This window comes from Palaemon carinicauda, chromosome 27, assembly GCF_036898095.1.
Source record: "Palaemon carinicauda isolate YSFRI2023 chromosome 27, ASM3689809v2, whole genome shotgun sequence".
Classification (NCBI taxonomy): Eukaryota; Metazoa; Arthropoda; class Malacostraca; order Decapoda; family Palaemonidae; genus Palaemon; species Palaemon carinicauda.
Window position 1 is genome coordinate 26,533,395 of NC_090751.1, and position 18,217 is coordinate 26,551,611.

An 18,217-nucleotide genomic window follows, 5' to 3' on the forward strand; every position below is an offset into this window, starting at 1 on the left:
CACTTGTTTACAAGTAAAAACACTTTTCAAGTGTAGACTTTTGAATAGTAATAATCACTCCCAACACTGTCATATTATACCTGCAGTTTTGGAATTCAAGTGATTAAACCTCATGAACTCGATACTGTACTTGCTTTCTCAAAGGCCTCGAAATACACTCAAAGATGTATACAAGACAATACATAGACTTTGAAAGGTTATAAACAAAAGGAAATTCATTAAAATTTATTATATTCATATGCATACATATTACTGACAATAAGAACCTAATAATAAACATATATGACCCTTATACCCAAAGATGATAGTGGGTTGTTAGACAGGAAAATATATATATACAAGGTTTCATATTCTCTTAGGGTCAGAATTCGAAAAACAAACATGAAACATTTGTTCATGGGTTCATTGCACTAATTGACCTCCGATGTAAATGTCGTGACACACTGCAAAACTCATAAAAAAAATATCTATATTTCCACCTCTAAACTCGATAGGTTTTAAATAAAGCTTCAGCCTCAATTCTTGGCGCCTTTCCCAAGAAACATTCAAAAAAACGTGTCCGCCGTATTTCCAACTGCTACTTGTAAAATGTGACAGGTAGTTATGCAAACCCAATCGCATGCAGTGTTTTCTTCCCATCTGCAAATGTTACGGATTTGATTTTCAATATTCACTCTACGTCACACCAAATTACTGCCTTTGAAACTCCAACACAAATTAGACACAATGAGCTTGATATCAGACCACCTCTCAGTCATCGGCTTCACACTAATAGCCACATACTGCATAAACTGGAGAAATCATACAAGAAAATTCTGATTATTCCCTGACACTGAGTAGGTCTTAATGCAGTTAAGAAATACTGTACTTATAAGTTTCTAAACTATTTTTGATATGTGAATCAACCAATCACTGTATAGCACAGTATTGAAGTAGATAAATACATTCATATACAGTACTAATTATAGACTACATACACTGCAAAATGCAATATCGGAAATGATTTGTAAACCAATAGAGTGTTACTCTAAACTAGAGGGTAAAAATGAAGTTTTATGGTAGTAATACACTTTGGTTGAAGGCTCATAGTAAAAATATTATTGAAGAGCAAACAAGAATATTGTTAGAATTAGTGACTATCTCATCCACTTATTAGCCTATGTTGTGATTATAATATTATACATACAATAATGTCTAAATAGGTCTTAATTACCCAATGTTTACCTCAAGGTGTCCCAGTTATGTTACAAAAAATAGTAATATACAATATGCTTTTTAAGGCACCCTAAGGAACAAGGCATATCCAAGTGTATGAACATCGACTTAACACATAATAGTAAAACAAAAAAAAACTTTCATAGACTTACCAAGACCACAGATTTGGGCAAAAAATGTAACTTCTCCTCATCCGGCATGAGTTAGAAACCTTCACTAAATGTTCGTAGAAATTACGAGTCAAAATACAAGTGATCTGTGCCACACACAAAAAAGCTGCTTAGACTAACACTTGAAATGTTGTAGGAGAGAGAAGGCTCGTTGCTGTGTTTACTGAAACGCTTTGGTGTGTCTTGCATTTTCACACTCATTTTTAAGGCCACTTCGGAAAGAGAGAGGAAAAACAGTGAATGATAAAAGGCCGGCTCCTTTCCTAAACTTAAAAACCAACTGTTAAGTGGATTTTACTTGTGCAATTAGTATATTACAATAAAAAGATAATCTTACAACACTTGATAATTTGGTTTTCTTTCAAGGAGCAGACTTTCGTTTGGTTTAAATTTGCACTACAGTACATGATAAGTGTACACTTGACATCAAATACTATATACAAATAATGCATAAGAAGTTGCAAACACTAGCAAATTTTGAAAACTCGCACAAATTTATCAAAGAACTTGGTAAAACCACAAATTTATCAAAAGACTTGGTAAACTCTTTCTATATCAAATACGATATTCAAGTACACAACAAAATCTTACAACACTTGCTAACCCAAATGTACCAATTCTTCTGAAGAAACAAAAAACTCATTTCAGAAAACTGCCACTTGTGAAAACCTGGCTTTAACTATCACAACAAACTTTTTTTAACAAAGAAGATTGGATACAACACTACTGCAATGCAGTTCTAATAACCAATTCGAAATAAATCCTAACACTATACATGAGAATGCAAATAAAACGTCATCCTTGCACGAATGCTCTAAACTGCTTTGAATTTTGTTCACAGTTTTTTTGGTCACATATACAGTACTGTATTTATATATACATATACACCAACAGCATACGTATATAAATAAACATACACAAAAACACATATACACATGTACTATATATACACAATTAATCCAATTAACTGAAAACCCAGCATCACTTTTTTATCTGCCGAGCAAGATATGACAATGAAAAACTTGCCAGATCCAAAAAAAAAAAAAAGAGCGCACTGCGATTGATAAAAGTAAAATTGAATTGCCATACATACATTCAATATATGATTTACTAACATGGGATTTGATGCTTTATTATACTGTACTCTTTATGCATATGATATATACATACTGTACTGTATACTGTATATGCATAATACAAATACATGAAACAAGTAACATACATTCATAAAAACTAATCACGAGACTAGCCTTAAAAAACAATCTGGTCATGAGCAGTGAAAAATCCATCAAAACTTCACTAAAATCTTGTGGCAACATAAAACCAACTGCCATACCAAATACCCTAACCGAAACCATCTGAATTCAACACTTTCCGCACCACCACGTACCAGGTAACGTAACTGAAACACAGTTAATGTTAATACTGTAAACTTTCAACTTTCTCAAGATTAGTATTTTAATTAAAAAAACGATAAAACTATTGAACCTAAACATGAAATCCTGTTTGTGAATGTGTATATTTATGTTCCAATGGTAAATATAGTTTCATGTGGTTTTGGGAAGGATTGTAAATACGATCCTGCACCTGTGCCTAACTTAGGATTTTTTTAGTTTCTTAAGATTCTGTAAAAGTTCGGCGCCACTTTGCATTTATACATGAACCTTAGATTGGATTTTGGTTTTCCAGATAACTTTGATTATGACACAGCAAAAGATTTTGGTCGGTGCGTCTGAGCTCCGTTACTTTTAATCAATACTTTAGTAAAGAGATGTTACAATGGCATAATACTGTACCTTCAAAGACATTGCTCTCTTAAGCCATCAATAACTACAAATAAGGTAGAAAAAATCAACGTATATTTGGAATGACAAAGAGATAAAGATTCGCAAGAAGAACTTCAAGTACTATAAATATAATGGCACCGTAATATTCTGATGAGCTTATAGTTTGCAGAAATAAAAAGTAAATGATAAAAATTCAAAATAAAACATTCTAATTAAAAGAAGCTGTTGCAATCATGAACAGGAACATCAAGCTAGATGTTCCAAGAACTTACAACTCTCATCACTTGCTACTTTACAAGCACACTATTAAAAGTCTGAGGTACTAAACATAATATTGTATCCATTAACAAAAGAAAAATGACATAAGTACCTCTACTCATTGAACTTGTACATTATAAAGACTAGGGAACTAAGCTTTGTAATAGAACTAGTCTCCAGTGATCTTTTATGTAAACTAATTTGCAAGGAATGAAAGTAACTCCATACAGTATTTACTTTCAGTGATATGAAAAGCTCTAAAATTTGTACACCAAAACTATTTCAATAAGCCTTTAGTTGTACACGCAGAACATCAAGTACTGTAGCTAATTTTCTCTATGATCCCATATGAACGTTTTCTGTGTAATGGAACTCGCCATGGCAGAATCGTAACTAAAATATACCTTTTCTATTCTATCCAGAGCATTACACGATCATCATTTGATGGACATCGTTTTCCCCATATAAGGCTTGTGAAAGAGCCTCATTCATGAATTAAAAATATGCCCTGAGTCTTATTTCTAATCTGTTCATGGTAAATCATAATTTCAATAATAATCTTATATCAACTGTAAATAAGTTTATTTTTTACCTAGTTTCTCTTTTCAAAATTGTAAGATTTTGTATACTGTACTGTAACTATCATCGTTATCAAATGTTCAAGTTAATCACCAAGGTTAAATAGGAAAAAAGCTTTTATGTGATTAGGCTAAAACAGATTCTATTTCTTTATATCTTCATTTTGATAATTTAAATCAAATTTTCTATAATAAATTTACCCTATTAAAAATTAAAAGAAGCTATTAGGTTTATTCTTATATTCAATTAATGAAGCATTTTTCAAGTGGTCTTTTCTCAAGGCTGGTTGAAAATAGGCAATGTTTTTGTACAATATCCATTACAAGTTGTATAAGTTCTCAACAGGCTTGAATGCAAAAACGTTTGTTTCATCTTCGCGCACAGGAATTTCTAAGGACACAATATCTCCTAAACAACCCTTATATAGGACTAATCTATCATATTGATATAAAAAATAATTACCCAAATTTAAGGCATCTAATACTGCTTGATATAAAATGTACAAATTCTAGCATCATCTGTTCCCAAGGGGAATAAAACTATAAAATACTGCATGAATGTTGTAGAAGCATATGGCAGCTTCAAAAATGCTGTGACTCACTATAGTAGAATTTTCCCTTATCCACCAGAGAAATTAGGAGCTTCAATATTACTCTAGATTGTAACTCTTCTCTTAATTATTTCCTAATACCCTTTATCATATCCTTGATAAATGAATTTGTGCTAAATACCCCTAATACAAAAAGCATAGCAATCACCAACTAGAGTTGAATAAATTTCTACAAATAACTGAACGACAGCAAACTGAACTCAACGTTAATAATTTTTTCAGCATGAATAAGTCACCCTCACAACCAGTATCACAGACCTTTTAACAGGACAAACAAAGTAACTGGGTGGTGATTACTGCTGCTGAAGACTAGTCACTTTACCCTTCTGGACATTTGCTTGCTATATTACAGTACACTGTACTTCCAAAAATCACAGTCATCTTTGACTTGGTTATCCACATCACAGTATTTGTCTGTTCAGTTATACAAAGAAATTTCAACACTTTTTTTTTTTCTAGATAGAACACATGATTCAAAACATAGATTATATTGTGTTCTGATAGAGTGCACTTAAAAAAAAAACATCTTTCCATACAGTATCTTCATAGTTGACTATATAATTAACAGCTACTGCCATAAAACAAATATAATTACTGCAGTTGAGAACAAAATCTCTGCTCCCCAATCTTGTTATATAAAGGAGCTTGGCACTATTTATGCATAGCAAAATTCATTGTTTGAATCCAAACTGTATCATTACTAAGTAAATTAAAAGAAAACATAATGAAACCAGCAAGCGAAACCAAGGATGAAATATTCTGCCATATGACGAAGCCATTACTTATTAGCTAAAAAACTGATTTAAGACTTTTGCAGTCAAATTTTAGTTACTGATATCATAAGTAACCAGAAATCAATCACATTTCCCGTTAGGCACAGGTACAAAACATTTGCCTAATGTATTGGTATGTTGCTGTATTTGTTCATTGGTGTGTACCCATATATCAAGCGAGTATGTGTATTAATGATATTAAGCTGTTCACATCCAAACAATATATATATCAACATATAACTTAAAGCATACAAGATATGTCTGTGTGCACACTAGCATATGGATATGAATATGCAAAGCCTGCAAATTTAAAGATACCTGTACAAACACTGAACTCGGGGGAAAATTAATCCTTGGACCATAACTTCCTAATAAGAACATGACCCTACATATTGCAAGAGGTCTGCTCTTATTCAACGTACATTATTGACAAAATGCCCGCTAATCTGAACCACAAAAAGTACAGTAACCATTAATAAACATAGGATAAGAAAAAAAACTATAGCACTCCAGATGGAAACAACCATTCTTTTATACCTTTGTAAAAAGACAAACATCTTTTATATTCATTCAATACCCAATTGTACTAGAGATATATTACTTGGTAGCAATTTCACATTCATAAAAACAATATTTGGACCAACTAGCATACGTCTGATAAGATGCTTCATAAACGTGAGTGGATGTGTGCAAATGACATGTATGTGTAAAAGTGATAATCTAGACCTTTTTCAATGCATCGCGGTGAAATCATATTTCATTTTTTTTTTTTGGCTATGCTAGTTCTGCAATTGATCTCAGGCTATGCTCCCCTTCACCCAACCCAATCAACAAAATAGGTGTGTTTTTGCTCCTGCTTGTTACACCTTCCTTCAGTTTTTATGACTTCCTTTTTTTTTCTAAGCATTTTTTTTTAGTTTACCTTGCAATTAACATCAGATGACTAAAATTTCATGACAAAAACTGTTGTATGGCTTTAATAAAATATGACCAATTTAAACCACATTGAATTTACATTGATTTTGGCTCAAAAACCTCTTAAGTATATATTCATACTTTGGCATCAAACCTATTTTAATCTAAACAGGATTAACAGTGTTTGCCCTTGATAATCTTTGTACCTCCTATGTCTAGTGTTCCCTTTGGAGTGTCCCAATGTTTATTTGAACTGTCTAGGTACAACTGCAAGATATCCATTCACAAGGCTGCATTCTGGCATAACAAAATGAAATGAAATGTACATGCCTGAAGTATCAAACAAAAATGATAATCTACTATCACTAGACTGGTGGCAGTGGTTTAAACGAGGGCATGTTGCTTAAAGGTAAGGGATTCATATATCATCTGGGGGTTAACAGTTTAAAATATGCATGTATATGTGAAAATACAGTATAGTACGCTATAAATAACACACTAAGCATTAATCAAAATGTCTGGGCACAATAAACATAACCACTACCCAGTCTTACTTTATTTGGCCATTTAGGTACTTTAAACCCACATGAATGTGTATATACTTAAGTCTGTCTGTAAGCATGTTTGTTTATGTAATGTTGTGCAAATATATTCACACTTCCATACAATCAGTACAAAGTCAGGCACACGAAAATACATAAATCTTATATACTGCATATACAGCATTAAATGTGACACCCAGTAACACAAATTATATTTCTACTTTCATCATAATTATAACAAAGCAAATAAATTCAATCTCGAATTTTGAACAAGAAAAAATCAAATACATACTTTTATTGATGCAACCTATGCTTTTCAATATCACATAAGTGACAGACCAGGGAATGTTACCTACACCACTTTCCGCCTACGGACAAGTGGCAGACGGGAGGGGCTACCTAACTCAAAAATTTCCTTTTTTTGGTCTTAAAAATATAGCATAGTGGTGACTATACATACCAACATAAAACAGCTATTACACAACTATACGCATAAAAAACCATGCACTTATTCAATTCTTAAACTACAATTTTCATCAAAAATGACAGCGAAACGATGCCTTTCTGCAGATTATTTCAAGGTCAGCAGCAACCAGGAAAACAACTCTCACTAACATGAGCCTAATAACTTTGTGGGGATAAAAATGTACCCATGGAATAGCTCACAGGTTTTCACAATTGATTTTGCATAAACTGCAACCTCGTACACGAAGAAATACGAAATACTTTCAGTGTAACTTCACCTTGGACGCAATGAAGCAATCTTTATTCATAAAGGTGCGAGATCACTAGGATAAACGTATAGGAAGAAAGTGTAACAACAAAACCAAACTGCTATTAAGAATTTCAACAAGAATTAGTCTTTTGTCATTTCTGGATGGCATAGATAGTTATGTGATCCTCTCATTAAAATAGGAGGCTCTTTATTCCTCTGTATGAATAAATGAATACACATTAGTACTGTATAACAAAAAAAATTAAATAAAACAGTAAAAGTATAATAAAATATACAATTTCATATATTTAAATATATATATATATATTGGAAAAATACCCTTAGACATCATGTAAATTCATGTTTGCAATTCACAAAAAAAGGGGTTGAAGTGACATTTGGGCATAAATTTACAGAGTTAGGGGTATTTATTGTTATATAATGTATGGGATGTTAAAAGTTAAATCTGGTAAATGATCTCTAATTTATTCAAAGTACAAAACTTGAACCATTAAATAGCTCATAAAGGTATAGTCTTTGGGGTTCGTATATAAAGTTAATATTGCCACTATCTCTTGACGTTATCAGTCAAAGCCAACGCTGAATTAGCTGCTCATTGTCAATAGCTTTGCATTCAAAATAAAGCAAACTATGCATTACTAAAGACAAAGAAAAAAGCTTTAGATTTCCTACCTGCTAGTCACTTATAATAGGTAAATACCAAAGACAGCTGCATTGCCATAACATTTTTTATATATATATTTAATAAAAATATTAAAAGAGCTTATCTTAACATCAGATCAGTTGCTGTGAAGCAAAGCACCAGAAGAATAAAATGCAATGCTCACATGCTAATAATTTATATTAAGTCAGATAAATCTTAATATCCAGTTTGTTAACAATCAATAATGTTGCAATAAGAAAACATCATGCAACTGCAAAGGCAATTTCACCAATAAACTTTGTCAGGTCACTGATATGAAACCATCATCCTCCTCGCCAACATCATCCCTAAACTGTCGACAATAACTACCGCAATATCAACACCCTCGCTGCCACACAGTACCTGTCCAGCATTTTAAAATTTCAATACATATGGCAAAAGACGTGCCTCAGCAAAGCTGTCCTTTTTTTTGTTTCCCAACACTGTCTATCTTTTCTCAGCTTCCCGTATGAGATAACCAACACATTTGTTTTGTGTCAAACTAGTGGCAAAACAGTAATTGCATTCGTGTAGCAAAACACTCGTTACTATGCTACATAATAACCAATATTATCATCACTCCTCAATACCAAACATCTCCTCAGGCATAAATTCCAACACAGATATTGAGCATTTAATAGCCCTCAAACATTCTTTCAAACCATTCTTCTAAATGTAATACAATCAGTTGGTACCCTAATTAAACAAGTTTTACTGAGATTAAGTTGCACTATATTTGTATGTTGGAGCTATGTCAAAAGTACTTTGACCAAGAGCTCACCTTAGGTTATTTCATTCATCACTGAAAACTGGTATTTGTGCCTTATCCTTACAAAGTAAATAAGTGGGTGCATCAATTGTTGGCCGCAGTGGCATCACATTCATTTTCGCCAGGATCATCCTCTACTATGGACTGGAAACTATCCACAGTTTCTCCCGGGTCCTGTGGCTCCCCTTCGCCTTGGTCTACAGACTCGTCAGGTTCTGTCATTTCCTGCATCGCTGTAATTTGTTCCTGCATGCCCTGCTCATCTCCTGATCTACTCTGATCGGCTGAATCTTCAATTATCTCTGGTTCTTCGCTATCGTCTCCATTCATTTCTGGCCCGGCATGTGAATTTTCAACAACACCTTCCATATTGCAATCCTCACTACTTCCTGGGTATGGTGGTGGATTAGAATCTTCTAACGAATCACCTGGGGGCATATCTAGAGGATCTCCAGCAGAGTTGTTGTGATCCGAATCCTCACTATGGTTTGCGTTCATAAAAGAATTATTTTCCGCATTGGCATCTGTACCTAGCAAAAGAGCCACACGAGATTTATTCTTACCGTTGTCCGTTATGTGTGCAAAGAAAGTGTTTGTATCTACCCCAAGTCTCACAGCAGCAGCTGTCAATGACAACTCTTTGCTAAGTACACGCTGAATCAATTCTTGGGCTCGAGACTCTTCCCATATAGATCGCTCTTTCTGTCCTGGACCCGAATTTCGACCACCAGGTTTATTCACCTGAAATTTGAAAAAAAAAAAAAAAAATGGATCATGTATCTGCACATGGCAAATAACCAAAGTATCCAAGCTATGTACGGATGCATGCATGTACGAAACTTAAGGATAAAGGTGCATACATAAGCTGGGACTTGGCTCCAACAGCTATTCGACGCTATGAATATAAGAGAGAGAAACTGGAATACACATTTAGTTACCAAGATGTACATTTATCACTTAAAGCTGCAAAATTTTTAAAAATCTAGTTTCATAGATACAGTACAAATTGCTGTCTTATGCATATTACTTGGATGCTCAAAAGGCAGACTGTAAAGACCAGATACAAAATGGGAATTACGTCTTATTCCATCTATCATGTGTTTGAACGTTTGTGCTTTACTATTTTTTTCTTTCTTGGAAATGCTAATGCACATCTCAGTGGTCCTGTAGTATTTTCCTCATCTTATTAAAAAGTCTCTCTTAAGAGGTCCTACTGATCTCTTACTCCAGTTCATCTAGTAATTTTCTGCAGAGTCCTGTGCTTGGTTTAAAAATTCATTTACCTCCTTTGCATTTGCTTACACATACCTTGGTTCTAAGTCAGTGAATCGGAAGATGTTTTTCTTTACTACCTATTAGATATCAATTAGGTCAATGAAAAAATTTAATAAAAATTCTGTCATTGTTAATGACATCTGTCTGAGCACTGCAGCACCAAGGATTAGATGAGCTTGCTCCAAAACATTACCCCATTTAGGCTTAACATAAGGAAACATATCTAAGGGTATAAGCATTCTCACTGTCTGGTCTTGGAGCCAAATCAATAAAATTAAAAGCTAATGTTTCATCATTCAAGAGGGAGGAAGCTGAGAGTATTGCTATATAAACTGAAAAAATCTTAAAAAATAATTTTTTCTAATGTAAAAATGTTCTTAAGATGGGCAAAACATACTGATCAAGAGACTACTGGTGGTTTAATATCAATCACCCCATGGTTATCAACCTAACGCAGGCCCTTAGAGAACAGACCACTGATAAGACAAATATCAACTTTACTTTCTTACTTATAAATAACACTTTTTCCTTACTTTTAAGCTTCCATATTAAGACAGTTTTTGCTGGACTATCTTTTCATACATGGTATATTTCATTCATATAAGTAATTCACAGATTAGTTTACAATTGTATAGAATTACTGAGTTGTGGGATACATTGAATGTTCCAGTGCTAATCTACAAGGTCTTGGTTATTCATGAGAGGATTTAGTCCATTACAAGAAGTCAAGAAGACACATAAAACACCAAATAAATTGAAGGGATAACATATTTTCATTATTATAAGTGTTTAACAAGTCTAATAAGACGTTTTATCTTTTAATAGTAATTCAAGAATGAATTAGTTCTTGAATGAGGTAAACAATTGAGGTACTGATTAAAAAGGTGGATGGGTGGGTGGGATGTAACCAGAGGTGCTTAATTATGTCAAAATCACACCACTAGATGAAATCCACTTTCCTATTAAAGTTCTCAGAGTTCGAGTTCGAAGAGGTATTGACATAATCAAAGTGGGATGGGACTTAGAAATCACAATGGATCGGCAATTAAAGGTCAAAACAGAATAGCAATTAGAATTCCTCCTTCAAGTATAAAGAAGAACAAAATTACACTTTAAAACAACAGTGGTGACAAGTTTTGCACTTTAGCCTAGAAACATATTTGTCACAGAAAGAGACAAATTGTATCTCGTTCCATGGAAGATGAGAACGTGCAGCAAGAGTGTCACAAAGAGACCCTAGCAGGCATACTGAAGCCCATTGATGTTAAGGGTAAACAATTAACCTAAACAATATTATAAATTCCAAAACACTGACCCAAGAAAAATTCATAACTACGAAAACAATATGAATGTAGAATGGGAAATGCAAAATCTATTATATGAATGGACAAAGCACAAGCATATCGACAAAAATAAAGCAAATTTGACCAATGAGACAAAAAATTACATTACGAGATACAGAAATAAAATGACACCAAATCAATCCTGAACGGACAAATGTACTGGAAATCAGGAACAAAGTACTTGATTGTGATTGATGGAGAAGAACCCTAAATAATCGGAAGATGAATCGTGTATAGTAACACTTGATAAAAATGACAAATTTGTAGATATGTATTTTTCCTAACTATATAGGGGTTATACTTTCGGCAGAGCTGAAATGACAAGCCATTAAAATTTAGCAAGGGTTAACTCCCCACACTACTAGTTAGCGGGGGGATAGGGGGGTAGCTTGCTACCACTCCCGCTCACACACCTGTGATTTAGCTCACTTTGCTTGGAGGTAGGACTTCAAGGGGGATAGGGCTGGCGGGCAAGTTTGTATAAATAGCTAAGGTTTGTATGGTTAGGAAGAATACAAATTATCTACAAATTTGTAATTTGTTCTGTAACTGGAATACAAACCATGCTATTTATTAGGGGTGACTCACCCATTAGGAAGGGTGGACGTCCCTGCCAATTTGGCTTTTGACTTTACATGGGGGCTCCTTGCTGATGACAAGAGAAGGGACCAGGGTGGGCTGTTGCCGTTCTCTTAAGGTAGAGTCTCATACCTTACCCTGGGTACAGTAACGGATGATCTGGATCGTCCGTTACCGATTGGAGACTTGTGTAGGATCCGTCACCTCTGGAGACTGTGTCTGGCGACATACTCGGGGACGAAACTGAACACTGCCTTTCGCCCTTCTCATTAATGGGCGATGTCGAAAGAGAGACCATGAAGTTTCTTGACTCGCATGGCTGCTGTCAGTGTGTGTAGGAACATTGTCTTCTTAAACCAGGTGAAAATTTGTTGCCTGGTGAAGTGGAACATAAGGTGGTCTCTTTAGAGACCGGAGAATTTGAACCATGTACCGAGAGGAAGGTCTCAATTCCGACTAGAGAAAGGCAAGTTGTAAGTCCATATGAGTTAGGAAAGGTCTAGTGATGAAAGGATGTCCCTTCCTTTCAGTTTGAAGGTGAAGGACTGAAGGATCAAGGTTGAGTTATCATCTTTACCTGTTGCATATACTCGAGGATTCCGCTATTGCTGGAATAGAGGTATCGAGTGGAGAGAGACACTTTCACATGACACCAACCACACAAGACGTTATACTGCCTGGTAGACTGACGCTGAGGAATTCCTCAGATATCTAGACAACCTAGTCTCTGTGGGAGAGGAGGTACCAGGTAGTCTCCAGGTGTACAATCATAGCAAAGCTATAGCTGGTGGTAGGTGTCAAAGTGGGTTGTCTGTGATGTGGAGAGGGTTCTCTTGGAGAGACTATCAGGACTATCAAAACGCTTGGAAACCGTTCTGCGTAATGCCATAGCGGAGCTATGAGAGTCCTTGAGAGGCTGATCGATGTTCTAGCATTCTTGAGTGCCCTTCTCCGGACAAAACAGGAACAAGATGTAAACGTCATTGTTGTACCCACCGTTGTTGGCCTGTATTTTTTTTATGGCCAGAGAGCCTTGGGGTCTAGGGCTGGGGAGCAACGGCAGCCTCAGGTTCAGGAGCATTGCGAACAGATCCCTAGTTGGAGGACCCCGTAAAGTCGGGACTTTGTTGGCTAAAAGGTGATCCAAAGACGGTATACCTTATTTGAGATGCTGTGCACAGATTGTCAGCGAGCACATTCCTTTAGTCTGGAATGATGCGGGCTGATAGTGGCACTTAACGGACTTTGGCCCATCTTTGTGTTTATACAGTTAGATGGGAAGAGGCTACGAGCAAGTTCCTTCCTGCTTGCCGATGTGAGCCTCTATGTGGTGTGTGGTATTGTCACCTATCACATCAATGAGTGGTCTGTTAGGAAACGATGAGGCTGCTGAAGGACCGGAAAGTTGGCCTTCATCTCTTAAGAGATTTAAGTGAAGGTACTCTCGGACTCTGTCCAGAGGGCTGAGGTTGTGTGGTGCAGCACTATGGTCCCTCCTCTCTTCTTTTGATGTGTTCTAAGCACAGCATCAAGTCCGAGGGGTGGGGAAGGATGAGAAGGTTATACCACTCTGTAGACTCTCGACTGACACCCATCCCTTGAGGTTTGTCCAAACTTCTGGTCCCATGGGGATCAGAATGTCTAGGGAATTGATGGCCTGATTCCAATCAGACTCAAGTCACTCTGGGATGGGAGTTCTTCTCATTTTGAGAAAGTTTTGTGGAGATTGGTGTCTAGAATAATTCCCAGATATACCAGTCTTCTGGGAGGGGAGTAGGGAAGACTTCCACAGGTTTACCTTGATCACTGGATCTTGGTAAAAATACTTCAGCAGTTCTGGTGCTAATGCAAGGTTGCCACTGAGTTTGCTAATGTCAGTCAGTCGTCCCGAAATGGAGGAGACAGAAGCCGATCCTGTGAGACCAGGATGGGTGTAGTGGAAAGACCAAAGCACAGTGGCCTGAACTGGTGTTTCTTGTTTGTCTAGACTAAATCTTCCAACCTTCCTAGATGGATGGTTTGGGCCTGGAAGTATGTGTCCTTTAGGGCTAGTGTGCAAATGAAGACATGAGGTCTTAGCCCTTGTTCGAACTCCAACATGGTGTGGACATCGACCCAAAGGGACAGCTCCTTGCAGATCCTTTTGCATGGGAGATTGTTGACGCTGGGGTCTTGACTCGTGGTGTAAAGGATCAGATGAGATACCCTGTGTAAGGATTCTTCCCTGAGAGAGAATTCCTTTAACTGACAGAAGGAAGGAAACGCTTAACCCTACCATGTGCCCTGATGGGATTGATGCTATTCCTTAGAATAGAATCAATCTGGCAAATGTTAATCAGTGGTTAACGGTTGGGTGTCATGGTTACTGTGCAGTTGGAGAGTGCTTGCAAGTAGTCCCCTGTCGACAAGCCGCTGATGAGGGTTGTCGATCGTTTGCTGATCACTTTAATGTGATGGCGAACGGCCAGTAGCGAGAAGTATGATGTATACCTTCTGATCTAGGGAACTACGAGCAGAGGTTGACTAGTAAGTCCGAGTCACGAACTACAGGCGAATTGCCGATGATCGGTGAATCGGCGGTCTGTGAGCCGAGGATGGTAACTGACAGGCAGATGAAGGCTGTCTGGTCAGTTAGCCAAGGTAAGTTGGCGATAAATGAGTTGGTAATCTGCTTTGAGAGCCCTGAGAGACAGCAGAATGGTTTAATGACAGTCCGTTAGTGATGGTAAGCCACTGATGATCAGCGATCGCTAGCAGACCGGTGATCGGTGACCTCGAGATCAGCAAGCTGACGATGGGCTGGTCAAGATTAGCAAGCAGAGTTCAATGATCGAAGAAAGATGAGCTGCCCATCGGTGATCTAGTGATCAGCAAGCCGATGACTGATTAATGGATAGCAATTGGTGATTAGAATGCTAGTAATCAAGAGATTGTTAGTCATTGGAGGGACTAGAGGTCAATGATCAGAGCTGAGCAAGCAATTGGCAATCTGGTGATCAGCGAGCTAGCGATCAGCAAACCGTGAACTAGCCATCGGCAAACAGTGATTTAGAGATCAGTCTGTTGATGCTTTCTTGTTTGCTGACGGTGGTCTGTCAAGGAAAAAGAAACTTCAGAAGAGACAGGGACCAAGGATTCCCCATTTTGATTCCCCTTGGAAGATGGAATCCTCCGGACCTTGAATCCTTCTGTAAAGCCTCTTTCCTCTTTTCCCGGCGGCCATGTTATGCGTTTGCGAGGAGAGGAATGGGGCAATGGTGACCTGTCCAAGAAGTTTTATTCCTTTTTTTTTTTTTTTTTTTTGCCTATTGCGCGAGTGTGCAGGAGTACTAGAGCGATGGCACACAGGATGATGCTGGTGCTCAGTTTCTGCAGAAGCGCAGTTTCCGGTGAATGCGCAGAAGAGCGCTGGAGAGCAGGCAAGCACTGGCTCTTTGGCAAGGGCTAGCGCATTGGATCTGAGACCGCAACTGCGCAGGGGGGCGCAGGAAAGCACGGAAGAGCGCTGGCGAACAGGCAAGCGCTGGCTCTTTGTGAAGAGTTAGCGTATTGGTGAGCACAAGTGAGCAGGAGGGTGCTGGATATGAGAGCGCAGGTGAGCAGTAAGGCACCGAGTTGTTTTGTGCAGTCTTCCTAGAATGCGCCAAAGCGCATGACTGGTTGCACAAGGGCGGGCGCATGGGCACGCAACAACAGTCGGACACAATGAATTTATTAAGATGTGGGATGTTCTCCCTCGGAAGGGAAAAACAATATCACACCTGGGGAGGAAACTTTCCCTCAGAAGGGAAAGTTGTCCAACCCCTGGAGGCAAACCTCCTGGTTAGCATTCTAAGATGATCTGAAGTGCTGGTCATGTTGTCACGGGCATACTTCTAAAAGAAGGGATGACGCCCTTGACGACGTCTTCTGAGGGACGACAGTGACAGCAGATTCCCCAGGCATGAACAGAACAGCTCTGCTTCGTCGGCACATAATCGAACAAAGAAAACTGCATACTGAAGCTAACTGGGGGAAATAAAATAAAATTAACTATTTAACAGAAAATTCCCTATGGAGGAATTCTGAAGAGGATCCCCAAGGGAACAACATGAAAAGTATTGCGCCCTCCCTTCCCCAGTCGACATCCACGGGAGAAGGGGGAGCGGAGTAACTGTAATAAAAACAACAGTTACAATTATTTGAACCAACTAAGAATATTCACTAATAGTGAGAACCACTGATCCTCTGAAGGGAAGTGTTCCCCACGGAGAGAAGCTTTAAGGTTAAAATTACAATTATAATTTCACTAAAAATAATTGAGACAAACAATCGGAAGCGCAACCTAACCCGCGAACGGGAAAGGTGCTCTTCCCATTAGTACACTGTTGTTGGAAGGTGAACGACCTTGAGAAGAGAAAGACCGTAGTCAATCTTTGAAAGGCCACATTCCCTTAGTTCAGTAATCCGCGTTTCCCGTAGGACAAGGGGAAAGGCGAAGACAACAGTTGAATGAGGAAGGTCCAGGCGATGACGATTTGCCTACGGCGGCCGAGTCAACGGTTATATGCAAATGGGAAGACCAATGGAACAGAGGAAGAGAGGTCGTTCCCCACGAAGTGGAAGTGTCCTGGCCTTGCACAAGTGTCGTGTCGTTGACAATGTATCACACGCAGAGCACAAACACTGAAAAGGAAACTTACCACATTTCTATATACATAAACATTAAGAATATTTTCATATATATATATATATATATATATATATATATATATATATATATATATATATATATATATATATATATATACTATATATATACTATATATACTGTATAATATATATATATATATATATATATATATATTAATTTCAGCTCCACCGAAAGTTTAATCCCTGATAAATAGAGTGGTGTACCAACCGTGTTTCACACAATTGTACATAATTCCTTTTGTATATATTATGCTTGTATCTTCGCTCTTCCCTCGCACTAAAACGAACATGAAAATTCATGTCTGGTTTTTCCTCTGTAATATTGTCTGTCTTGTGAACTTGTTATGTCCTGTTGCCTTGAGGTTTTGTATATAAGGAGTGTGTTCTACAATAATATAACTCAGTCGTTTCCAACCTGCCTTTGAGTTCACAACCTTACTCGGCGCCGTCACATTGGTGACCCCGGAGTGACCTCAAGGGCAAGCCAAAGGACCTGAAGTGGGGTCCCCTTCAAGAAGCAGCCTTCTGCAATGCAAAGGCCTATCAACTGCTGCGGCTCTCACTTTTCCTATCCCACACGCCCCTCTCCTTCTCTCCACCGATGCCAGCGACGTCGCTATTGGTGCAGTACTCGAGCAGGTGGTCAAAGGCTCGCCCCGCCCATTGGCCTTCTTCAGAAGAAAACTGTCCAAGGCAGAATCAGGTTATTCTACCTTCGATTGAGAATTGCTGGCGGTGCACTTGGCTGTCCATCACTTTCGCCATTTCTTAGAAGGTACGCCCTTCGTCATTCGCACAGACCACATGCCTCTGGTGCACGTCTTCACTCGACAGTCTGGCGCCTGGTCCGCCCGTCGACGCCGACATCTCTCTGCCGTGGCTGAATACAATTGCACCCTCCAATACGTCCCTGGGAAAATGAATCCCGTTGCCGATGCCCTGTCAAGAAACACATTGGCTGCCGTTTAACTGGGATTGGATTACAACGCCCTGGCTGAAGCCCAACGACAGGATCCAGAGTATCAAGCTTGCACGTCCCTCCGTTGGGAAGATTTTCCCCTCGAAGACTCCAACACCACCCTCCTCTGTGACGTCAGTACTGGTAGACCGCGACCTTGGATTCCTGCTCCCATGCGCCGACAGGTGTTTGATTTCACATCCCTCGTGCCGTTCTACTGCACAGCTGCTGAAGGCAAAGTTCATTTGGCACGGCATTTCTAAGGATGCTAAGGATTGGGTCCGCGCTTGTACTTCTTGCCAAACTTCCAAAGTACATCGACACACGGATTCAG

The 18,217-nt window shown here is 38.0% G+C and overlaps 1 protein-coding gene across 2 annotated transcripts in view; it reads right to left on the minus strand.

Annotated features, from left to right (window-relative positions):
- Nucleotides 1-213: 213 nt before the first annotated feature.
- LOC137620626 (uncharacterized) overlaps nt 214-18,217 on the minus strand; it is a 48,109-nt gene continuing 30,105 nt past the window's right edge. For both annotated transcript variants that reach the window (XM_068350923.1, XM_068350922.1), the window contains exon 9: nt 214-9,777. In XM_068350923.1, the coding sequence (XP_068207024.1) occupies nt 9,121-9,777 (657 nt within the window). In that variant the 3' untranslated portion in view covers nt 214-9,120. The remainder of the gene's footprint in view (nt 9,778-18,217) is intronic.